At 44.4% G+C, this 27,031-nt stretch overlaps 1 protein-coding gene and 1 long non-coding RNA gene across 4 annotated transcripts in view; one reads left to right on the top strand and one right to left on the bottom strand.

The window, feature by feature from the left end:
* The window catches only part of adad1 (adenosine deaminase domain containing 1 (testis-specific)), a 35,692-nt gene extending 11,899 nt beyond the window's left edge, over positions 1-23,793 (bottom strand). Inside the window, exon 1 of one of the 3 annotated variants that reach the window (XM_014199381.2) lies at positions 23,652-23,793. Coding sequence is in view for 2 of the 3 variants with exons in the window: in XM_014199380.2 (XP_014054855.2) it covers positions 23,562-23,598 (37 nt within the window). In the remaining variant the exon portion in view is untranslated. The other 2 variants (XM_014199380.2, XM_014199379.2) reach the window with 2 other exon arrangements.
* LOC106604593 (uncharacterized) lies at positions 13,037-13,678 on the top strand. Its single transcript, XR_001328703.2, has 2 exons — positions 13,037-13,095; positions 13,366-13,678. It is a non-coding gene; the product is annotated as an uncharacterized lncRNA (long non-coding RNA).
* Positions 23,794-27,031: the final 3,238 nt, after the last annotated feature.

The raw sequence follows: 27,031 nt of genomic DNA, 5'->3' as shown, positions 1-27,031 counted from the left end.
AGTAGGGCAGGGCGTGACAGGGGGTGTTTTTTGGCAGATCTATGTTCTATGTTTAAATTCTAGTTTTCTATTTCTATGTTGGGATTGATCTCTAATTGGAGGCAGCTGATCCTCATTGCCTCTGATTAGAGATCCTATTTAAGTAGGGGTTTTTCTCATTGTTGTTTGTGGGTTATTATATTTTGAGTAGTGTGTTTTTTCCCTCTATGCGTCACGGTTTGTTACTTTTGTAATTCAAGTTTATTTATGTATGGCATTTAGTTTCACGGTCAATAAAAATGTGGAACTACGAAAACGCTGCATCTTGGTCCGCTCCTTATAACAGCCGTGACAGAATAACCCACCATAAAAGGACCAAGCAGCGTGGAAGGGAGCAGTGGGAGAAATGGACTTGGGATGACATCCTGGAGGGAAAAGGATCCTGGACGTGGGAGGAAATCCAGGCCGGAATGGATCGCCTCCCATGGGAACAGGTGGAAGCAGCGAGGGAAGTGCGGCGACGAGAGGAGGCTCTATATGCACCGAAAGGCAAGTGCGAGAGGCAGCCCCGAAAATCTTTTTTTTTGGGGGGGGGGGGCATACGGGGAGGTTTGCTAAGTCAGGATGGAGACCTGAGCCAACTCCCTGTGCTTACCGTGGGGAGCGGGTGACGAGGAAAGCACCGAGCTATGCGGAAATGCGTACTGTATCGCTCATACGCACACACAGTCCGGTGCTGTCGGTACGGGCTCCGCAGCGTTGCCATGCTAGAGTTGGCACTCAAGCCAGGAAGGAGTGTGCCTGCTCAGCGCATCGGGCCGCCAGTGCGTCTCCTCGGCCCAGTTTATCCTGCGCCTGCTCTACGCACGGCAGCCCTCATTCCCCAGCACAGCCCAGTTCGCCCTGTGCCAGCGCTCCACACGTGCCGGGCTACAGTGACCATCCAGCCAGTATGGTTGTGCAGGCCGTGCGCTCCAAACCTCCAGTGTGCCTGCCCAGTCCAGTATGTCCTGTTCCTGCTCCCTGCACTCGCCCTGAGGTGCATGTTACTAGTCTGGCACCTCCAAAGCCAGCTCCACACACTCTCCCTCCAGTGCGCACCCATAGCCCGGTACAGCCAGTGCCTGCTGTGAGCACTCGGCCTTCAGCGGCGGTCTGCAGCCCAGAGCCTTCAGCGGCGGTCTGCAGCCCAGTGTCTTCAGCGGCGGCCTGCAGCTCAGTGTCTTCAGCGGCGGCCTTTAGCCCAGAGTCTTCAGTGGCGGTTGGCGGTCCGCAGCGATAATCCATGGTCTGGTTCCTACGGACATACAGAAGCGGGGGGATCAGCGGGCAGTGGGAGAACTACGCCCGGAACCAGAGCCCCCGCCATAGACACTAGTCACCCACCCTACTCTCCCTTTGTGTTTTGTGGTTGTTTTGTTGGGTTTTTTATTTTTGTGTGCATTCAGAGTCTGCACCTTTGGGGGAGGGGGGGGGGGGGGTACTGTGACGTCCTGACCCTAGTAAGATGTCATTTTCTATAGTAGAGTAGGGCAGGGGGTGTTTTTGGGCTGATCTATGTTTTCTAGTTCTGTTTAAATTCTAGTTTTCTATTTCTATGTTGGGATTGTTTGGGGTTGATCTCTAATTGTAGGCAGCTGATCCTCATTGCCTCTGATTAGAGATCATATTTAAGTAGGGCTTTTTCTCGTTGTTTGTGGGTTATTATATTTTGAGTAGTGTGTTTTTTTTCCCTCTCTGCGTCACGGTTTGTTGCCTTTGTAATTCAAGTTTATTTATGTATGGCATTTAGTTTCACGGTCAATAAAAATGTGGAACTACGAAAACTGCATCTTGGTCCGCTCCTTATAACAGCCGTGACACCAATAGAGGACCCACTGGGTAACGTAGGTGATTTATCTGTCTTGGAAATCAACACAGATTACAAACTGCTCCGTTCTCCCAACCCACTCCATTTTGTTGGGGATATGACGAGAAAAACCAACTCGAACAGGCCATACCTTAGAACAGTCCTGGAGGACTGTTTGACCTGTCACGCTCTGATAGATTCGGGTTCGACAATTTCCCTCATATCCGAAACCTTGCTGGATGAACTAAAAAGTGCAGTGGACCCAGCAAAACATTGGTTGAAAATGGAACATTGCGATACGAATCTTCGAGGCTTCACTCAAGCTACCTCACCCCTAACCAAACGTCTCCTACTTAAACTCAACTTCGAAAGTGTGTCACTGATCCACCCTGTGAATGTGACTAGCATCGAAATCGAACGGATGCTGATTGGGATTGATTTAATTGACCGTTTGGTACCACTAATGGATTGAAAAAACAATCAAATCTGGTCACAAATACTTATGCCAACTCCGTTGACTTCACCGCATTCTTCGAAGGCTACCTGCCATACATTGTGCAATGACGTGGGTTCGACATCAGCATCTGATGCAAACCCGGTGAACTTGGCCATGAGCCCGCCATTGGTGGCAAATGACAAGGTGAGTTCAACTCGGAACTTAACCGAACATGAGGTTTTCCTGTGTGGCTTGGGTGATTCACCAGCCGACACTTACCGACATCCTCTGATAGGTGGCGTGTGCCTAAATGGCACTATGGTTGAGGATACCAGGCTGGCAACCCGGTCAGAAAAATCCGCAATCAGTTTGGAAATGTTCAACGAAATTTCAAAAACGGCTAACTGCCATCCCCTTGTGCCGAAAACGTTTAGATTTCCACTGGGAACGACTCCCCAGACGACGCTCACCGCAATAGGGGTGTGTGCGCTATCGATCCGCATTGGAACCAAGGAAGTATCTCACTACCTACTGGTTGTCGCGAACCTCTCACATACAGTCTGTGGGAGCAGACATTTTGGTAAGATTGGGTGTTAAACTCGATACCATACACCAAGTACTTTGGTCTTTGGCGCAGCCAAACCAACATGCCTTGTCTTTCGACCCGGTGCGAATGGCATCCGGGAAGACTATTCCTGAAGATTGCAAGGTGATAACTGAGTCCACCATGTTGATTCCGGGAAGAACCACAGAGGTTTCTGTAAGACTGAACCTGGCGCCCGGATACCGGATGGAAGGCACCACTGCGTTCTTCCAACCCTCTCCGCAACTATTCGACTTGGGGCTAACTATCAATGGCAACCCGCTGTTGGAACTAACCGCTAGATCCACTTACCTCCTGGTACAAAATCTGACTCAAGCGGATATTTCCATTTCTCGGCACACTCAGCTAGGAACATTGATCGATTACTCCTTCCATGATTTTGAACTGGTTGTTCCCGTGATTGGGCCTCTTCCGTCCTCCCTAGACCTAGATGGCGAGGGAGGTACGCTGTTTACTTGTCAGTCAAAAGCAATCGCACTAACTCCCGTATTGCCACTTGACGACACATCAACGTTCAGGCTGGATGTCGATTCTGACAACAACCTGTTAATATACTCCATCATCACGGAGGATGATATCGCGTCTCCTGCATGCGAAGTACACTCTTGTGAGGTAACAACCGATGACTCTTCCAAAAGTGACATGCCATCACCACCCGATGAAGACCTGTACAATGTCGCCGAACCATATCCTGGTTTCCATGCACAGGTAATACAACTACTGTCGGAGGCTGATGCTCTTGTCAATGACACTGAACGCCATCAGTTGAGAGAATTGTTTAACAAACACAGTGAGATCTGGTCGACAGACTCGCTGGATTGCGGAGTTACGGGTATCCATGTGGTGCGTATTCCTACGCCACCCGGAGCAACTCCTACGTTTGTTAGACAATACAAAATCCCGCTCACAGCATACGCAGCGGTACAAGAGATTATCGATTCCTTATTAGCTAAACAGATAATCAGGGAATGTAACAGTACGTACAGTGCTCCCGTGTGGCCCGTTCTAAAACCAACGGATAAATGGCGAATTACCGTTGACTATAGACAACTCAACAAACTGGTTCCGTAGTCTAGTTGGTCAATGACACAGCTCGACCAAGAGTTGCCAAAGGTGGCAAACGCCAAGTACTTCACCGTCGACGTGGCGAATGGTTTCTGGACCATGACAGTCAACCCTCGTGACCAACACAAGTTGGCTTTCTCGTTCTCGAACAAGCTCTTCACGTTCAATCGTTGCCGATTCGGGTATGCGAACTCCCCCTCAGAGTTCAACATCTTCCTGCACAAGGCAATGCCAGACGCAGCCTCTAGGGGGACGATCATTTACGTGGACGACGTTCTCATGAGAAGTGAGACTTGGTCACATCACCTCAATGAAATGGACCACGTTCTCACCCAACTCGGGACTGCAGGGGCTAAGTTGGCCATCATGAAAGGACAATGGTGCAGGACCAAGGTAAACTACGCTGGGCTTCTGGTGGGTGCCGAGGTCATCCTGCCATAGTCTAACAGAATCCAAGCAGTCCGCAACATCAAAACACCTACAAACCTTCACAAGGTGCGCAGCTTCTTGGGAGTATGTAATTACTTCCGTCAATTCATCGGAAAAAAAACGCCGACTTGTCAAAACCGTTGACTCGTCTTCTTCAGAAAGACACCCCATTCGTTTGGGATGCCACTCACAACGAAGCTGTGGCTTCCTTGAAAAACCTGCTTTGCGAGGCACCCTGCCTGGTATACCCCAACAAAGACAAGACATTCTTTTTGGAAGTCGGTTTCTCAGACCACTGCCTTAGCGCTGGGTTGTACCAAAAATACGACCAAGACAAACATGTGGTTGCTTACGCGAGCAAAACACTCAACCCTGCTGAACACAAATACTCAGACTGCGAAAAGGCGCCTGTGCCTTTTCTGAAAAGCCAACGAATCCGTGAGGGTGCTGTACACAACAGCAGGATAGCGGCTTGGCTCATGACGCTGCAGAGCCATGATGTAGTAATCAACTACGCAAAAGCGAAAAACCTGCCTTTGGGCAGTGCTTTGGTGGTGTGTCAACACTGGTGACGATGAAACCGACTCCGCACCACCCCCGCGTGACATCGCTCCGCCATTGCCTTCGAACCATCACTACTTCGAAGACAACGTGTGTCTCGACATGCCGATGGCATTTGTAGATGGCTGTTCTTACCGCCATTTAGACCACTTGCAAGCTGGGGAGGGATTAGTATGGCACAACGACATTCTGTGCAAACCACTTCAATTTCAGCTTGGCAACAAGACCAGCCAGTTTGCAGAAGTGGCTGGCGTGCTGATCACCCCGCAAACGGCGGTGAAACACGAATTGTCAGAACTGGCGATATGCACCGACTCAAACTACGCGAGACTCACCTTCTTATGCCACTTGCCGTTTTGGGAACAAAAGCACATGACTACTTCAAGTGGTAAAGAGGTGAAAAACAAAGAGCTCATTCTAGCTTGTGATGACCTCATCACCAAACACGACATACAGGTGTATTGGAAAAAAGTCAAGGGACACTCCAAATCACCTGGTCGTGACAAACTTGGCAACGACCATGCCGACAGCATGGCGAAATTCACGGCACCCCTTGGGTGTTTGATGTTTGGAACGAAAAAAAAACACTGAGGAAGCTATGGTGTCTACGGTAACGCGTGGCCATGTAGCACCACGGAAAACGTCTTCGCACAAACATAATGTGTTGCTAACGCATTCATTCCTGAATGATGACCTGGTAGCAATGCAACACCAAGATGAGTCCCTCGCCACTTTGATGGCGTTGCTGTCGGATCCTGTCAACCACCCAGTGTCCGAACTGGCTTTGGCAGGTTCACACGACTTGCGTTCACTGTACGCATCTAAACAGCACCTCACACTTGTAGATGACCTACTGGTGTATGTTTCAGAAACCGACACCGCTCGAAGGTGGGTGGTTCCTAGAACACAGAGGGGGATAATGATAGCCCATGCCCACGACGAGCCATGTGGAGGCCATAGGGGGGGTCAAGGCTACATGTGAAACATTGCGACAGGTGGCCTACTGGCCTCACATGGAACAAGACGTGGCACAATACGTGAGGGGGTGTCTAGTTTGCTGCCAGTTTCAACCCTCCAAGCCACTTCACAGAGCACCCCTGCAACGCAAGGGTGTGTCTTACCCCTGGAGCTCTATCCAGATCGACTGGGTCGGCCCAGTTGCCAGGTTGGCCAGAGGCAACAAGTATCGCCTCACAGTGACTTGCGCATTCACAAAGTGGGTGGAGTGCCTGCCGGCGACCAATGACACAGCGGAAACCACGGCCGTTCTTTTGCTAAACCACGTTTTCAGTCGTTTCGACCTGCCAGGAGAAACCGTGGACAGCGACAGAGGAACCCACTTTTCGGAAACTGCAATGACCAAACTGTGGAGGCTTCTGGGAGTCAAAGCTAAACTCCACATCGCATACCACCCTAGGAGCTCGGGGAGGGTAGAAAGGAGCAACCAAACAATCATCAGAATCTTGAGGAAATATGTGGCAGCCAACCACAAAGATTGGGACCTCAAACTCCCATTGGTACTGATGGTGATCAGAGCCACACGCAACAGGTCTACGGGAATAACACCCTTCGAGATGATGACGGGCCGGCAAATGACACTTCCACTGCATCTCCTGTACCAACCGGGAGATGTCACCGCAGCCACCGCCTACACGGCTCATCAATACGTGACCGACTTGCGGAACCATCTCCAGACTACCTTTGCGTATGCTCAAGGACAGTTGGAAAGAAGTGCAGAAGGTGACAAGACCCATTACGACAAAAAAGCCTCACACCAGGTGTTCGAGGTCGGGGAAAAGGTGTGGTACTACATATACACCAAACCCGCGGGCGTCGCACAAAGTTCCTGCCCCACTGGACGGGGCCACACGAGATTATGGTGAAGCTATCCCCTGTAGCTTACCAGATCAAAATCAGCAAAGGTCGACAAAACGCCACATTGAAGTGGGTCCACCGGAACCAAATCAAGTTGTACACTCCCCCCATGGGAATAGAAGGGGTGCTAGCCAGCACCGAATAGATAGTACCTCTGGTTTGCTAGGATTTTAATCTCTCTGGGCTAGGCGGGACGAATTCGTCCCACCTACGCAACAGCCAGTCTAATCCAGTGGCGCGATTTTCAAATACCTTAGAAATGCTATTACTTCAATTTCTCAAACATATGACTATTTTACAGCTATTTAAAGACAAGACTCTCGTTAATCTAACCACACTGTCCGATTTCAAAAAGGCTTTACAACGAAAGCAAAACATTAGATTATGTCAGCAGAGTACCCAGCCAGAAATAATCAGACAGCCATTTTTCAAGCTAGCATATAATGTCACAAAAACCCAAACCACAGCTAAATGCAGCACTAACCTTTGATGATCTTCATCAGATGACAACCCTAGGACATTATGTTATACAATACATGCATGTTTTGTTCAATCAAGTTCATATTTATATCAAAAACCAGCTTTTTACATTGGCATGTGACGTTCAGAACTAGAACTTCCGGGGAATTTACTAACAATTTACTAAATTACTCACGATAAACGTTCACAAAAAGCATAACAATTATTTTAAGAATTATAGATACAGAACTCCTCTATGCACTCGATATGTCCGATTTTAAAATAGCTTTTTGGTGAAAGCACATTTTGCAATATTCTAAGTACATAGCCCAGCCATCACGGGCTAGCTATTTAGACACCCGGCAAGTTTAGCCTTCACCAAAATCAGATTTACTATTACAAAAGTTTGATTACCTTTTGTTGTCTTCGTCAGAATGCACTCCCAGGTCTTCTACTTCAGAAACAAATGTTGGTTTGGTCCAAAATAATCCATCGTTATATCCGAATAGCGGCGTTTTGTTCGTGCGTTCCAGACACTATCCGAATGGTAAATAAGGGTTGTGCGCATGGCGCAATTCGTGACAAAAAAAATCTAAATATTCCATTACCGTACTTCGAAGCATGTCAACCGTTGTTTAAAATCAATTTTTATGCCATTTTTCTCGTAAAAAAGCGATAATATTCCGACTGGGAATATCCTTTTAGGTAAACAGACAAAGGAAAAGAAAGCTTTCGGTCGACGCGGGCACGAGCCTGAGTCTCACAGTACTGTAACCAGCCACTACCCAAACGCGCTACTTTGTTTCAGCCAGAGCCTGCAAAGCCACGATTCAGCTTTTTGACACCTTCTGAGAGACCATGTGAGCCGTAGGAAGTGTCATGTTATAGCAGAGATCCTTTGTAATGGATAGAGATGGCAAAGAAGTTCAAGAAATGGTCAGACAGGGTACTTCCTGTACAGAATCTTCTCAGGTTTTGACCTGCCATTTGAGTTCTGTTATACTCACAGACACCATTCAAACAGTTTTAGAAACTTTAGGGTGTTTTCTATCCAAAGCCAATAATTATATGCATATTCTAGTTACTGGGCAGGAGTAGTAACCAGATTAAATCGGGTACGTTTTTTATCCAGCCGTGTCAATACTGCCCCCTAGCCCTAACAGGTTAAGAAAATTCTTAAGTACCCTCAGCTGATCCCTTCCAGGAGATCAGTACGTTGCACCTAACATCTTTTATTCTCTTCCCAGCTACCAGATATACATCTGTTGTCACTATTGATATCATCCTGCGCTGTACTGTTTCAAAATAAGAAAACCAGAAAAATAGTTGTCAAAACATTTGTTTAAAAATACAAATAACTGAAATAATCCAACAATCTCTGATTATGCGTTTCTGTAGGATGGAGTTCCTTTGGATAATCATGACACTGCGCCCTGGTCAAAACCAACCCAGCAGACGTAATCAGGAACGGACCCCCTACGGGAATTGTTTTCCGCGACGATCCAGGACTCCTCATAACTAACTGCAGAGTACACACGCAGAGGGTATATGTCCGCCTAGATGCAGAGAATGTGTACCGCCAACACATTCCACCTGCGGCGCATTTGAGTTGGGCCGGGGCTGACTGGACCAGCCAGGCAATTAAGCACGCCCAGCTAGACACTGCCCATATGTTGGCCCAACTCCAAAAGTTCACAGTAACCCAGTCAGAACTAGCCGAGCCGAGAAAAACGATTCGTCGGGGCGCTACTATCGATAGGGGCAGCCGTAGGGTCACTATTTGCCCTAGGTACCACTGCCGTCAACGCAGTCAGTCTAGCCACAGTCAAGAGGAATGTTAGGGAGTGTAACGTGGGTCGTCTAAAGGGGACCAAGGCGCAGCGTGTAGAGTGCTCATTTCTTGACTTTAACGAAGACACTTAAACAAAAACAACAAAACGACAGCCAACAGTTCCGTCAGGTACACTTGACAAAACGGAAAACAACTACCCACCAACACAATATAATTTTTTTTATTTTTTAAATATGATATCCAATTAGAGGCAACGAGGACCAGCTGCCTCCAATTGGAGATCAACCCCCCAAAAAAATATAGAAATAGAAAAACACCCAAAACACCCCGTCACGCCCTGACCTACTCTACTATAGAAAATGACATCTTACAAGGGTCAGGACGTGACAGGGAGATTACTGAAGAGAAGCCACTTATCCAGCAGCAGATGAAGGCACAGGCCCTCAGGTTGCAACATGTGGGAAAGTCTCTCCAGGACACTATTCTGGTGGTCAACACACACGCTACTCTCCTGAACAAACCTATCCTGTCTGTAGGAAAGCTAGCAGAGGTCATGAACCATGACTATGCCCATGTCCAATTGGTTCGATTGTTACTGGAGGATTTTCTCTGTGAAGTTAGCTCTTCTATGGACCACTTGGCCATGAATAGAATCCCCTCATATCTAGTGCCCCTCTCAATGGTGCACGACATATTGACCTCAGCTACTTCAACCACGATAAGGCCGTTACAGTCACATTTGGCCTATAGTCTGGGGTCGGCCATCCCAATACACGTTGATGTTGATTGTAATGAAGTGGGTTTTCTACTGACGCTGCCGGTTGTTGAACTGGAGAATATCTATAGATTGAGAACCGTTTTCAATGTAGGATTTTGGTGCGACTGTACCCACGTAAAGATTGCCACGCCCCCAGTTGTGGCTTACCAGGAAAACAACCCAGATTTCTATCTCACCCCTAACCTGCTAATGTGTACTCTAATCAAAGATGTCCACTACCTCTGTCCTAGCAAACCGTTTGTCAGGGGTAACACTGAGCGTCTTTGTGGTATTAAAGCTATCACCAGCGAAGAACGCTGTAGAGCCAAACTAACAGCCAGAGATGGGGCCACCACCACACAAGTGGAGGTGGTAGGGAACCGATGGTTGGTCAAGACACCGTTCACGTCCGCCACTATGACTTACGAACGCCATGACTCCATCACCCAATTGAACCACCCCAACCAAACTGTTTTTGTTAAGATACCAGAGGGGGCGATTATTCACATAGACGACCTCGCTCTATACCAACTTCCCGACGACAGGATAGACACAGAGATTGAAATGCCAGACGCTTTTGCTAAACGTTCCCTTGAGTTACCACAAGACATTCAATACCAAATCCAGTACGAGGGACCCATGACTGTTGATCTTAGCGTACTGGATGAGGCACTTTTAGTCGACCCGACTGACTACAGACCAAAAGATCGCCCGCTCTTGGACGGTGCAGGACAGTATCCTGACTGTTACCATGATCCTTGGTCTTATTTCCCTTGGCGTGTGCACCAACTACGTACACAGGCGCACACGTGCAATGGAAGACCCAATGAGGTCTTATACTAGGATCACTCGTGGGACGGAAGCGATCCCGATTTTTGGAAAGTTGGCAATAGATCCTGAAACCCCTTCAGGGGGCCCAGTCCCAGCCTCCTCTCCCGAACTCGCTAGGTCAGTCCAGTAATGTCCCCAATGTAAGCTTTGGCCTTCAGGGGCCAAGTTTTTCCAAGTGCCTTAACTACCCACCTGCAAGTAGGATCACCCTAGACATGACATTAGAGACAATGCCATGATAGAGTCATATAGCCAAGACCTTGGACATATATAGAACATAGTCCATATTAGATGATTAAGGTGTGGTAGACACATTTTGTATACTTTCATGTTTCTATTCCAATTTTTCGTTTCATTTCCTTTGACACTTAGGAAGCAGTAGAGCCAAAACGCCACTCGTTTGGGGAGGAAATGTAATGATGTATTGCCTGAGTGTTGTGCGTTATTAACGCCTGCCAAGTTACTGCCTAGGTGCACTAGCCGGGATAACCGGACAACGGGCCGGAACACAGAGCCAATGCCAGATCTCCCAGGTCCATTCTGGTGGTGATCCGCAGCTTGCATAAATCCTACCGGGGTGAACCACCACGGGGGTGGGACTGCTATGATGATCCACAAACCAGGACATTCTTATGGTGGGTTGCAACATGCAGAATCCTTCCAAGTTGAACCTACCAGAGGGGGACTGTCATGACTGTCCTGCTCAGGTCAGGTTACAGGAGACCACAAACCTACAGAGTATCTCTCACCCCCAACAGAGGAGGAGAGATCTAGGGGTCTGAAGATGTGGGGGTTTTATGACCCCTCACGCCCCTGATAAATCTTAGGCCACAGACAAAATTCCTTTGTCCTCTCACTATGGAAAACCAGCCTCAGAACATTAAACATGCAATAAAGGGACTTTGGAACAATGGTTTCCGTCAGCCACAATGGTGGTCATGACGATAGATGGAATATGAAAATGTATGTAATTTTTGTGTTGTTATTAAAGGTTAATAGATGAGGTTATTACGAAAACATTGTAACTTTAAGAGTTTTCCCAGTATATGCCTGTACGTTGTGTGGAAAATGTCCAAATCAAAAGAGAATGTTTTGGTAAAGATGAAATGTGAAGTTAGTTGTCTAAAATTGGATTTGAGTAAAATCTAGACCTTGCCTCTTAACTTGGTACGCCCAGAGAATTGCCCTAAAGGCAGTTACGCCCACTTCTGACCCAAGGGTATAAGACATGGGGGTTAAGAATGAACAGAGGAGACCAAGTGACCCAAGCTGCAACAGAGGTCTAAAAAGTCAACGAACCCCAAAAAGACAAAGAAATATATTTCTACCCATGCTATGGATGAGGAGCCGTGTCTAAGCAGGTGAACTCAAGCCGGAACACCTGGCCTACACTCCCAATCGAATCGTGGTATCTACGCTGTTTCATTCCTACGCTGTGAGCTCTGAGCTACAGAGCTGTCTGTCCTCAGACGACCCCTATCAGAGCAAGGAATTAGACCACTAAGCCAAAAGAACACTGACATCGTGAGGACAACCAGAGAGTTGCGCCGGAGAAGTGCGTCATTGAGAAGCCTCAACGACCCACGCGGAGCTTCCCATCTGAGACCTCCAACACGTAATTACATCATTATATTCTGACCCATAAGAGCGGCTGTTCGGGGCAAGGCTAGGGTTAAAATAAGCATAGTTGACGAATGCACCCAAATATATATTTCTCTCGTGTACTTTCTTTTTCTCTCTCTTTTAAATCCCCATTTTGGGTATCACGGGCCATAGTGTCTTGGCCCGTTATACTAAGTCCTAATCAATAGCCTAGACTGCGTTTTGTGTATGTGTATCTTTTATCATCATTTTAGCTTTCTAGTAAATGAATAATCAACTAAGATTGGTGTGGTACGAACTCATTGGTGGGACCCGGGTCCGTGCAGATTCCCGGATTATGCGACATTCAGAATGAGACTGTAGACGAAATTGATTAATTAGCGACTGTTGTAAAATCGATATTCTGATATTCTTTGAATTAATTTGGGAAATAGAAACTCAATAAAATGAATTTTCCCATGGTGCCCCAGGTTAATGAGTTAATAATTGAATCCTACAGACGAAGAACCGTATATGTGACATTTTTCAAAAAAACGAGATATACATGAAAAATCATTATTGGACACCCTTTTTCTATAGTGAACCGGTTTCACAAGCTTTCCACGCGCTAATTAACAATATGTTTAAATTTAAAGATAGGCTCTCGTGGAATAACCGTTTATGTGCACCACTCAGAATGGACGGACAAGCGCACAACTTTTCTGTTGCTGATGAAAATCACCGAAATGTGGGAAAGAAACGTAAAACAAAACTAAAAGAATGGAAAGACAGGCAAAGGAAGACCTTACGGGATGCGGGAAAACCCTATACAAATCGTAAGGGTCAAGAAAAAACTGGGAAAAGCTGTCCAAAAGAGGTATGTGGAAGAACCGTATATCAAACAATCAAGCTAGCTAGCTATAGAGTACAGTAACTAACATGTATGTTCTGGGTTGTCTAATTTGTAACTATAGAGAAAACATATTAGCTAAAGTTCGTTGGCTACTAACTTATACATTATCGTTACAAATGTTATTGCTAGATTATAGAAGAAACATAGCTAGCTACTTTTTGTCCATCCACCGGCTGATTCGACATGGCTACAGTAGCTAGCTAGTTATATGTAACGTTACACTGTATCCTGCAGGGAAGAGCGTGTTCCACGACGTGCAGAAAGGATTGTGGAAAGTTGATTGATGAGCGCAAGCTGCATCTGTTCAACAGTTTCTACACTGTCCCATACGAGAAACAACAAGCACAACCAGCAAAACCATTCAAGGTGATGAGGATGCAATGTGAAGACTTCAGTCACCTCCCAGATTCTGTTCTCAAGCGACCAGCTGGACTACAGATCACTTCAGTGAGGTGGTTAAAAGTCACATGTATTGCACAGAGAATAGTTTACTAACATCCCATCAACATGCAACATGTTGTTCTAACAATAAAATATCCTAATGATTCCCTTTTTTTATTCATTACAATATACATCTCTGTCACCACATTTAGCATCAACTCTAAGCAGTTAATACTTATTTACTGCTGTCACCTCAGTACAGAAGGACGTTTCTTGCCTTTAGCATGGGTTTAACGCAATTCAAAACTTAATTGCAGATCATAGTGTTAAACGCAAAGAGAATGGTTTTCTGAACGTTTTGTAATATTGACCTTAGGGACCTGCATAATGGACATGCATATTGGCACATCACATTGATCCATATTTGATATGTACAAGTTGTAATTCTTTTGATTGAATTAATTTAATTGTATTCTATTTTTGTAGTTATTCTATGGTATGTTCACATCGAGGGCTTCATTTTAAATGAGACTAAGATTTCATGACTCAACTTTTAAGAAAAGTCATCGGTGCTAAAGTTGATAGACCACCTTTAAATGAACCTCCATTAAATGAATTAACTACATATTGCATTTAAGTTATTTACATGAAGGGCATCTGTACTTGAAAGTACTTAAAACATCATATCAGGTATTAAAAAAGGACATCTTACAAGTGTCATGCAAAATGTCACATATACTGTTCTTCCACAAACTGAAATCATCACTGGAGATATACTGTTCTTCCACATTCTAAAAATTAAAACGGCAATAAAAAAAGTATTTTTTGAAATAACAAAAAAATATCAATTGTTGTTGGAAGATATGAGTATGGTGAATTATTTGTCAACCATAAAACACCCAATGTGGTACACACAATGAATAATATAAAAATAACTGATTATCTTAAAATGGAAAAATTGTCACATATATGGTTCTTCGTCTGTAGGATTCAATTGCTTGATTCATTTAATCACGCAATTATAAACCGTTAATCATTCGATGAGCAACAGTCGTCACATGAACTAATACAACGTCACGACACTAGATAAACTAGTAATATCATCAACCATGTGTAATTAACTAGTGATTATGTTCAGACTGATTGTTTTTTCTAAGATACGTTTAATGCTAGCTAGCACCTTACTTTGGCTCCTTGCTGCACTCGCATAACAGGTAGTCAGCCTGCCACGCAGTCTCCTCGTGGAGTGCAATGAAAACGGCCATGATCAGTGTCCAACAATGCCGATTACCTATTGTTATGAAAACAGGAATCGGCCCTAATTAATCGGTCGACCTCTAGTCTCCATCACACCATTCAATAATAAATTCATTACATTTCATCGTGCAAACATGTCTTTTTCCTTCTCCATGCTGTTATTGCTGCCTGCAGCATGATCTATTACACACCGGTAGTGTCCATCGCCCCCGCCTGTCTGGCACGGTTTCCCTCCAGTTCTGTTAATAACGGTGAGGGCAGATGTTCAGCAGGTGCGAGCGAAAGACAGTGTGTGCCACCTAGTCCTAAGGAGGCCTCCGGTACACAGCAGGCGGGAGCCACACCGTGTGCTAGCTATCTAACTAGCACACAGCGTTGGCCCCCCCCGCCTCCTGTGCGCCTGAGTAGTTAGCGGTAGGCGGTGGCAACACCAGTAGACAGTGTCCTTTGCCCCTGCCTGTCGGGCATGGTTTTTTCCGGTACACAGCAGGCGGGGGCGACACGGTGTGCTAGCTAGCTAACTAGCAAGCTATCACACAGTGTAGCTAGCTAGCTAGTTAGCACACGGTGTCGTTGCAGCCTCCCGCCTGCTGTACTAGTGGGAGGCGACCGGTAGACAGTGTTCTTTGGGGACCGTTTTCCGCAGTTCTGTTAAACCTCTTGGGGCTATGTGGGACGCTAGCGTGCCACCCGTGGTGCACCCTATCAACAGCAGGTGCATTTCAAGAGCGGCAAATTTGAAACCAAATAAATGTCAAAATTCAAATTTTTCAAACATACAACTATCTTACACCCTTTGAAAGATAAACATCTCCTTAATCTAACCACGTTGTCCGATTTCAAAAAGGTTTTACGGCGAAAGCATAAAGTTAGATTATGATAGGAGAGTACATTGACAATAGCTGTGTGTAATGTTTTGTCAATTCAAAGACAGGCGTCACCAAAACCATAAAACCAGCTAAAATGATGCACTAACCTTTGACAATCTCCATCAGATGACACTCCTAGGACATTATGTTAGACAATGCATGCATTTTTAGTTCTATCAAGTTCATATTTATATCCAACAACAGCGTTTTACTATGGCGTTGATGTTCAGGAAATCGTTTCCCTTCAATAACCGGCAGTCAAGTCAGCACCACAAATTAAATAATTAAAATTAGAAAACATTGGTAAAATATTATATTGTCATTTAAAGAATTATAGATTTACATCTCTTGAACGCAATCGACTTGCCAGATTTAAAAATAACCTTACTGGGAAATCACACTTTGCAATAATCTGAGCACTGCGCCCAGAAAAATACGCTTTGCAATACAGACAAACGGCCATGTTGGAGAGATCTAAAATCGAAAATACTATGTAAATAATCCATTACCTTTGATTCTCTTCATCAGATGTCACTTCCAGGAATCCCAGGTCCATAACGAATGTAGTTTTGTTCAAAAAAGCTCATCATTTATGTCCAAAAAGCTCCGTGTTGTTAGCACATGATCTAAGCCCGCCGGACTTCACTTCATGAACGAGGGGAAAAAATATATTTACGTTCGTTCAAACATGTCAAACGTTGTATAGCATAAATCATTAGTGCCTTTTTTAACCAGAACATGAATAATATTCAAGGTGGACGAATGCATTCTCTTTTAAAACGTATTGGAACGAGGGTACCCAACATGACCTCGCGCGCCAGAGTCTAATCGGCCATCACCGTTCCAAGGCTCTTGTTCGGTCAGATCTCATAGTATAAGACTCAAAACACTTTGTAAAGGCTGGTGACATCTAGTGGAAGCAATAGGAAGTGCCAAAACATTAATCAGCCCCTGTGTGTTTCAATGGCATAGGCTTAAAGGTAATTCAACACATCAGGTATCCACTTCCTGTCAGAAAATGTCTCAGGGTTTTGCCTGCCAAATGAGTTCTGTTATACTCACAGACACCATTCAAACAGTTTTAGAAACTTTAGGGTGTTTTCTATCCATATATAATAAGTATATGCATATTCTAGTTACTGGGTAGGATTAGTAACCAGATTAAATCGGGTACGTTTTTTTATCCAGCCGTGAAAATACTGCCCCCTAGCCCCAACAGGTTAATGATGGTGAGCGCAGGTGTTCTGTTCCGCAGTCGGGAGTGAAACAACTCAAAATACTTTTATTTCCCTTTTGACTCAAAGGGCCAATGGGATGTTTGAGTGGGGGGTGTTCATGAAGGAACCAATGACGCACAATAATACCTTTCAGAGTTTTGGCAGTTTCATCTCACCAACAAAACAACAACAAAAAAGTACACCATACAGCAAGTGAGGAGTGATGGGTCGTTCGCGAACGAGTCCGCTCTAAGAGCTGGCTCTTGTAGGTGAACGTTGGGAGCCGGCACGCATATCAGAAGAGACAAATCTATTTCTTAAAAAATTAAGATTTAAATTAATAGAATTAACTAATTCAAAGAACGAAAAAATAAATAAAATATAGGCCTACATGCTCAAGCGCACACATTCATTCTGACTGTCTGCTCAGACTAACAGCCTCACCTGTTGTTCCTGTCAATCAGACACGCAGTGTCAACTAATGAACCAAAGATGCGTGAGGGAGGGCCGAGCCAACTCACTCAGTCACACACTTAGCAGCCGAGGAGAGCGAGGAAGGACAGCTGTGAAAACAACAGCTGGAAAATGAGTTGGAAGCACAGTAGCATTTGGATGCATTTTAATAATGTAGACAATGCTAGAGCACAGTGTTGAATTTGCCAAAACAAAATCTCATATAAAGCCGGTTCTACGTACAACCTACAACGGCATATGCGAACTGTGCACCCAACTGTGAAGCTAGCTGTAGCGGAGCTTCGAGAAACTAGCGGCCTGCTAGTGATAGCGGTGGAGCCTGTACCTCCACATGTGGAGATGTATCCACTCAGTCAAGTAGGCCTACTCCGCGACCCACAGCAACGCAGTCTTCTATGGACCAGTTTATGCCAAAGTCTATGTCTGTAGCAAAACAAGGCCAAATTGATATTGAATTGGCTAAAATGATTGCCACCAATTTCCAGCCATTTTCAATCGTGAAGGACAAAAGTTTTAGAAATTATAGCAATAGTCTAAATCCCATGTACACAATTCCAAGCAGGAAAACCCTTTCAAAATCACTTATTCCACAACTGTACGAGAGCACACAGGCTTCAGTGCGGGAAAGAGTCCAGAAAGCTACTGCAGTTTGCCTTACCACAGACTGCTGGACATCAAGGGTAACCACATGTTGGTTACATGTCACTTCATTGAAGATTTTTCAAAGTCTAGCTGGACAAAGTGAAAGCAGCTGTGAAAGCAGCTGTGGAATACTTCCACAGGAGCACAGTTGGTGCTGAAAAACTAAAGTCTACACAATGCCAGATGGGCCTAAACAAGACTGCAATACAAGGTGGAATTCAACATTTTTTATGTTGAAGCGGTTTCTTGAGTCAAAGGATGCCATCATCTTTACCCTTGTCAATGCACCTGTTGATGCTCTGAGCCAAGAGGAATGGGAGGTGGTGGTGGAGGTGTGCAGAGTCCTGGAACCCTTTGAGCAGGTCACTGTGGTGATCAGTGGAGAGAGGTACGGTAAGCAGTTATTACTACATCATTATTTAATCCTGTATTATATATGTAAATGAGCAGTAGTATCAGTAGACAAAACATGAACTAATAAGTTACTGTTCACTTTTTTCAGCTATGTGACAGCCTCAAAAATGATACTCCTGTGTAAGGGTCTGCAGCGAATCACAGCCAACCGCCAGAGGGAAGCAAAGTAACCACAGGACATGTGACAGAGTTGATGGAACGCCCTATGTTCATCAATGTACAGAAAGTTCCACAGAATGGAATATAATCAATCACGTGCTATCAGAAATCGCTGCACTTGACCCCAGGTTTAAGAATTTAGCCTTCAGTGATGCCAGAGGGATTGATGAGGCTCTTCAAAGAATAACCTCTGCAGCAGGGAGGGACAGCCCCAGCAGTCAGCTGGCTCAGGCACCAGGGCAACAGGAAGAAGAGGGATCAGATGGAGCAGAAGCACCAGCAGTAGTGCCACAAACGTCTGCTGTTTGACGAGAGAGCAACCGGGGATGCAGCACGAAGGAATCCCTCAGCAGCCATAATGGAGGTCCGATCCGAATAGGAGGAGCCCCTCCTCCAAAGATCTGCAGATCCTCTGAGCTGGTGGTAGAACAAGGCCTCTGTCTACCCACGGCTTACTAATGTCACGACAGGGAGACTCTGTATAGTTGCCAAATCCATTCCCTCAGAGGGTCTTCTCGAAAACGGGACAAATAATTACTGAGAGAAGAAACCGCATCAGCCCCTCTAAAGTGAGGCAGCTTGCATTTCTGTGGTCAGCAAAACATGGTCAGTATTACTGTGTGCTGCTGGTTATAACATGACAATAAAGAAGAGAGAGAAAAGAGGGACCAGTTTAATGTTTTAAGTGGGATGCTGCAGTTTTGCAAATTGTTATTTATTTTTCTTTGATATGGTGCAATATTCTATTATGCTGTTCAGATTCTATTCGTTTTGAATTGTTACATTTATATGCACTTTGTTGATATACATTAAAAAAGTTATACTTTAAATGCAAATGTTTAATAGCATTCTTTTTCATAACAAACCAATGCATTTTTAAATACATTGTGGTTAAGGTAGAGTATGATTTCATTTAATTAGAATTGTTTTAACACCAATCATAGTCAAACTATAGCAAACTGTTTGACTTGAAAAAATACAAAACATATATTTTTTTTTAAAGAGCCGTTTGGGAGCCAAAGGAGCCGGCTCTTTTTGGTGAGCTGAGCCGAACGAGCCGGCTCACTGAAAAGAGATGGAATGCCCATCACTAAAGCATAACACAGTATAAAAAAAACTGAAGTCAGGGAAACCGGAAAGAGGTATCCTGCACGTTTTCAAGTTAAAAGCCTCCATTACTCCTCAGTTGAGTTTACTACACATTTAGGTAGCTAATGTCATGGATTTGTTTCCCAGCGCAAGTCTAGACAGCACTAGCTGTATTATGCCTACAACAGTGAAGTTTCAGTCCGCTAGGTGTATCTCTACAGCATAGGCATACCGTGGGGGGAAAAAGTATTTGATCCCCTGCTGATTTTGTACGTTTGCCCACTTACAAAGAAATGATCAGTCTATAATTTTAATAGTAGGTTTATTTGAACAGTGAGAGACAGAATAACAACAAAAAAATCCAGAAAAACGCATGTCAAAAATGTTATAAAATGATTTGCATTTTAATGAGGGAAATAAGTATTTGACCCCTCTGCAAAACATGACTTAGTACTTGGTGGCAAGACCGTTGTTGGCAATCACAGAGGTCAGACGTTTCTTGTAGTTGGCCACCAGGTTTGCACACATCTCAGGAGGGATTTTGTCCCACTCCTCTTTGCAGATCTTCTCCAAGTCATTAAGGTTTCGAGGCTGAAGTTTGGCAACTCGAACCTTCAGCTCCCTCCACAGATTTTCTATGGGATTAAGGTCTGGAGACTGGCTAGGCCACTCCAGGACCTTAATGTGCTTCTTCTTGAGCCACTCCTTTGTTGCCTTGGCCGTGTGTTTTGGGTCATTGTCATGCTGGAATACCCATCCACGACCCATTTTCAATGCCCTGGTTGAGGGAAGGAGGTTCTCACCCAAGACTTGACGGTACATGGCCCCGTCCATCGTCCCTTTGATGCGGTGAAGTTGTCCTGTCCCCTTAGCAGAAAAATACCCCCAAAGCATAATGTTTCCACCTCCATGTTTGACGGTGGAGATGGTGTTCTTGGGGTCATAGGCAGCATTCCTCCTCCTCCAAACACGGTGAGTTGAGTTGATGTCAAAGAGCTTCATTCTGGTCTCATCTGACCACAACACTTTCACCAGTTGTTCTCTGAGTCATTCAGATGTTCATTGGCAGACTTCAGACGGGCCTGTATATGTATTATTGAGCAGGGGGACCTTGTGGGCGCTGCAGGATTTCAGTCCTTCACGGCGTAGTGTGTTACCAATTGTTTTCTTGGTGACTATGGTCCCAGCTGCCTTGAGATCATTGACAAGATCCTCCCGTGTAGTTCTGGGCTGATTCCTCACCGTTCTCATGATCATTGCAACTCCACGAGGTGAGATCTTGCATGGAGCCCCAAGCCGAGGGAGATTGACAGTTCTTTTGTGTTTCTTCCATTTGCGAATAATCGCACCAAATGTTGTCACCTTCTCACCAAGCTGCTTGGCGATGGTCTTGTAGCCCATTCCAGCCTTGTGTAGGTCTACAATCTTGTCCCTGACATCCTTGGAGAGCTCTTTGGTCTTGGCCATGGTGGAGAGTTTGGAATCTGATTGATTGATTGCTTCTGTGGACAGGTGTCTTTTATACAGGTAACAAGCTGCGGTTAGCAGCACTCCCTTTAAGAGTGTGCTCCTAATCTCAGCTCGTTACCTGTATAAAAGAGACCTGGGAGCCAGAAATCTTTCTGATTGAGAGGGGGTGAAATACTTATTTCTCTCATTAAAATGCAAATCAATTTATAACATTTTTGACATGCGTTTTTCTGGATATTTGTGTTGTTATTCTGTCTCTCACTGTTCAAATAAACCTACCATTAAAATTATAGACTGATCCTTTCTTTGTCAGTGGGCAAACGTACAAAATCAGCAGGGGATCAAATACTTTTTCCCCCCACTGTATCTCTGGGTGACATGAACATGAACATCATGAACATATGGACATTGAAAGGAACAAGGGAGAGGTTAAACGTAGGCTAAGTCTGGCATAAGCTTATTCCCACACTTTACAATAACTGTTGCAGTGGTCTTAGGTAGTCTCCATATAGGTTATTCCCTCCATCGCGACACCGCTGCCCAGCTGAAGAGCTTGTGATCTCCATGCAGCACCACGCGCCTTCGGAAAAGCACCCCTCAGCCTCAGAAGATGCCCTTCTGGAGGCATGCAGTCAGTCATTATACCCTAATGTAGGCCTATTTGCTTACTAGCCAAATAAAGTGCAGAGCATGCATGATACGTGCAACTCATCATTCCAACATATTTGAACATTTCATTCATCCTTCATTCAGTTCAGTCAGTATGTCATCTATTCAGTCAGTATGTCATCTAGTCTGTCAGTTGTCTGAGTTGCAAAATAAAGTAAATCAAAGAGAATAGAACAGTCTTATCCATGTGTGTATTCAAAATTATCTCAATTCTACAAAGTTCTTTAGCCTATCACTTTAATAATTAAATGTTTAATTAGGCCTATCCAAATAAATAAAAAATAGGCCTTCAACTTGTAGGCATTGTAATTTAGGGTACTGGTAACTCACTGAATAATTTTACAACTCTATTTGTGTTGTATAACTGTTTTCATTATAGGGCTCCCTTTAAAATGAGACCCTAGCTCACAGGCCTCTAAATATAGCCTCTAAATAAATGTTAAACAAAAATAGTTGAAGCACGTACAGTGGTTGAGACGGAAAACAGATCTAGAAATAAGAATAGGCTATAGATAGCCTTGTCCATTTCTGACCCCTTGGCTATTTTGCTCAGGACAGGTTATAGCCAAGACTTAATCAATAACTTTGTTTTGTCTAATTTATTTATATGGATTTAGCCTTTGCGTGATGCGGTTGTGCAACGCAAATGGCTATAACAAGCTGACATACAGAGTGGAATACACTAATACAACAGTCAAAATGCCTAATATAAGGCCTACCATCTATACTCCCAAATACTGGAAAAAGTATGATTTATTAGGTTACATGATCACCACAGTAGCCCCGGCAGCTATAAAAAATAAATTATGCAATTATATGGCCATTAAACACAACAGCATGACATATTTAAAGAGCAGAATTGGCCTTGCTTAAATCATATTTACTTTCTTTATCACTCTCACATAAGTAATTTACTGATGGCCCAAGCCTATACTAAGCCATCTACCGGTGTAACATCGTTATTGAATGCAGTTCTAAAACAAGCTATTTTGGAAATGAAAAGCCAGAAGCTGCAAAGCAACTAACATCTGGACTAGAGTTGATTGACTAGCTAACTTCGAATAGCTACATTCGTTCATGTCCTTTGCAGATGCCACAATACTGACAAAAGTTTGTATTTAAAATTTAAAAAAAACATCTGTAACCAAATTAAGGGAGACATAAAGTAAGAATTGAACGTGTAAATATTCATTAATAGACATAAACAATAGTACATAAACAATAGTATGTCTAAAATAACAATGACATTTCACACATGGCTTTTCTTTCGACCCTAACAATTTATGTAAATGTTATGTATGGATTTCTTATGATCCTAACGATATGTACGTTCAACCTTTTGGCAGGCATCTCGCTCCATAACAGTCATTGCGGCCAGCAGGTCAAACGATGGACAAAATGAACGAGTTACTCAGAAAAACGAATCATGATGACTATAGGCTGCAGTAGGGTCTCTCGTATAATGGCTAGACCTTCCTCTGTACGACTAAGTAAAAATAGTCGCGAACTGCACATCACTAGAATTTACGCGTGACGGATCTCAGCCGTCATTAAGTAAACGCGGCGTATGAAGTAGCTAGTCATGTAGTTAACGTTAGTTATATTATTGCGTCTCTGCGTTTACAAACGGTATCTACCTAGCTAGCACGTCGTCAAAATAAAATGCAATTTGCTGATAGCTAAAACGTGTGTGTTAACTATGTAGCGAGTTAGCTAACATCTTGTAGAACTGTCTGAAGCTAGTTATTGCACGTGGGGATATAGCTACTGTAGCTAAATAGTTACTTACCTAGGTACCTATTGACAAACATTTCCAAAATAGTCATTTTATACTAGCTGATAACCAGCTAGCTAATTAAAAAACAGCACCTAACGTTACCTGCTGTCTTGAATGTCAAGTGCGGCTAGCGGGTCAGTCACTCAGCAGATTCTGCATGAATGCAGTTCAAATGTAAAAGGATGCAGGCCACTGATAGGTTATTTCTTGAGTGTCGTTTCAAAACATTCCGAAACCAAGGTGAATGCAAATTAGGGCACTAAACGTATTTGCCAGGCGTTACATATTTTTGGGCCATATTCTCAAATATTTTACTTGGGATTTGCGTTAGAATTTAAGTAGTATCAGCATGAGGAAAAAAATAATATATATATATATATATATATATAAATATATATATATATATATATATATACTGCTCAAAAAAATAAAGGGAACACTTAAACAACACATCCTAGATCTGAATGAAAGAAATAATCTTATTAAATACTTTTTTCTTTACATAGTTGAATGTGCTGACAACAAAATCACACAAAAATATTCAATGGAAATCCAATTTATCAACCCATGGAGGTCTGGATTTGGAGTCACACTCAAAATTAAAGTGGAAAACCACACTACAGGCTGATCCAACTTTGATGTGATGTCCTTAAAACAAGTCAAAATGAGTCTCAGTAGTGTGTGTGGTCTCCACGTGCCTGTATGACCTCCCTACAACGCCTGGGCATGCTCCTGATGAGGTGGTGGATGGTCTCCTGGGGGATCTTCTCCCAGACCTGGACTAAAGCATCCGCCAACTCCTGGACAGTCTGTGGTGCAACGTGGCATTGGTGGATGGAGCGAGACATGATGTCCCAGATGTGCTCAATTGGATTCAGGTCTGGGGAATGGGCGGGCCAGTCCATAGCATCAATGCCTTCCTCTTGCAGGAACTGCTGACACACTCCAGCCACATGAGGTCTAGCATTGTCTTGCATTAGGAGGAACCCAGGGCCAACCGCACCAGCATATGGTCTCACAAGGGGTCTGGGGATCTCATCTCGGTACCTAATGGCAGTCAGGCTACCTCTGGCGAGCACATGGAGGGCTGTGCGGCCCCCCAAAGAAATGCCACCCCACACCATGACTGACCCACCGCCAAACCGGTCATGCTGGAGGATGTTGCAGGCAGCAGAACGTTTTCCACGGCGTCTCCAGACTCTGTCACGTCTGTCACGTGCTCAGTGTGAACCTGCTTTCATCTGTGAAGAGCACAGGGTGCCAGTGGCGAATTTGCCAATCTTGGTGTTCTCTGGCAAATGCCAAACGTCCTGCACGGTGTTGGGCTGTAAGCACAACCCCCACCTGTGGACGTCGGGCCCTCATACCACCCTCATGGAGTCTGTTTCTGACCGTTTGAGGCCTGCTGGAGGTCATTTTGCAGGGCTCTGGCAGTGCTCCTCCTGCTCCTCCTTGCACAAAGGTGGAGGTAGCGGTCCTGCTGCTGGGTTGTTGCCCTCCTACGGCCTCCTCCACATCTCCTGATGTACTGGCCTGTCTCCTGGTAGCGCCTCCATGCTCTGGACACTACGCTGACAGACACAGCAAACCTTCTTGCCACAGCTCGCATTGATGTGCCATCCTGGATGAGCTGCACTACCTGAGCCACTTGTGTGGGTTGTAGACTCCGTCTCATGCTACCACTAGAGTGAAAGCACCGCCAGCATTCAAAAGTGACCAAAACATCAGCCAGGAAGCATAGGAACTGAGAAGTGGTCTGTGGTCCCCACCTGCAGAACCACTCCTTTATTGGGGGTGTCTTGCTAATTGCCTATAATTTCCACCTGTTGTCTATTCCATTTGCACAACAGCATGTGAAATGTATTGTCCATCAGTGTTGCTTCCTAAGTGGACAGTTTGATTTCACAGAAGTGTGATTGACTTGGAGTTACATTGTGTTGTTTAAGTGTTCCCTTTATTTTTTTGAGCAGTGTATATATATATATATATATATATACACGAAACACTGATGCTCATCTCCATTCATAGATTCCAGCTGAGGGCTAATTGAATGGGTGGCCAATGTGGCATTCTTGCAAGATGAAGGGATTGTGTTTGCCGGGGTGCCAAGTCTGTTTGTACTCCCTTGCCAACTCCTTATGGAATTTTTATTCCAAACATGTTTAGTTTGACTATGACAATTGAGTAGGCAAAAACAAAACCTGTCTGGGATCAGGCTATGATTGTGTGTCTGCCAATATGATTTTATCATTTGACATTCATTACAGAAAGGGACAATTTATTTTGCCATAGTAAGTCATTGATTTTCTTCTGATACTGAATGCATTATTGGACGTTTGTGTTTGTTTTGTGTGAAAAGCTTCAAGCCTACTATTTGCAACTCTGAGACTAGAGGGCAGTATTTACACATAAATACATGACAACATTTTAACCCTTCTGTTTCAATACCTATCTACAGTTTATAACAAATATCTATCTACCTTTTAGAAAATCTAACAATTTACTGTGTTCATTATGTAATGAAACTGATGTGACAGAAAGTCATTGACACCCTATAATTTTACATTTGGTGAATGTGAACTGTAATTCTGCATTTGGTGTCTGAGTCACATCATTAGATGGCCCTAGAAGCCAATCCCTCAATGTATTAAATGACATGTAAGATTTGGGAAGAAAACTATCCCTAGTTTATGAAATTTGTAAGCAAATTCATAATCTTTCATTTGTTTTGATGGATGACCATAGATTAGGGAGTGACACATTTCTATCAGACAAATACAGAAATATGGCATTAGCCTCTGCAATGCCCCTACCATAGAGTGCCCTCTCCCCAGCTCATGTTTGCCCTGACAGCACCCCCTTGTTGATAAATAACAGCACTGGCTCTCCAGCCTGGAGCAATCGCCTCCAGCTGCAGCTCCCCAATGCTCCGTCTCCACAGCAGAGATTGAATCTTCCCCATTCATTAGACTAAGTGGATGAGGTTCTCTAATAGGAGCTCCCTTCCCCTCAATAATTGTCGTTGATTGGCATAAATTAGACCCTAGTTGCCAGACGAGTGATTCTCGACGACGATAATCCGATTCCCAACTCAAACTAATAGGATTTTAACTTGGGCTTGGCCTAATGTCCGTCTGCAGACACTGGCTGTGGCCCTGTGCCCTAGCCAACCAGTGCCCTCTGGATCATATCTGTCTCTGTGTGTGTGTGTGTGTGTGTGTGTGTGTGTGTGTGTGTGTGTGTGTGTGTGTGTGTGTGTGTGTGTGTGTGTGTGTGTGTGTGTGTGTGTGTGTGTGTGTGTGTGTGTGCTGCTGTGTCGTCCTTCCATATGCACAGATTGCCAGTCGTACTCTGCCCTTATGACTCATTCCCAGAAAGACATAGAAAGACATTAAATTGATAGGACATGTATACAGGTGACATTCAGTTATAGTCAGAGACAGAACATGGGAAAAGCCTGAGGTCTTTCAACATCTGACTCA

The sequence above is a fragment of the Salmo salar genome, chromosome ssa05 (genome assembly GCF_905237065.1).
Source record: "Salmo salar chromosome ssa05, Ssal_v3.1, whole genome shotgun sequence".
NCBI lineage: Eukaryota > Metazoa > Chordata > Actinopteri > Salmoniformes > Salmonidae > Salmo > Salmo salar.
The sequence above is the reverse complement of the archived record's forward strand: the minus strand, read 5'-3'. Positions and strand labels throughout refer to the sequence as shown.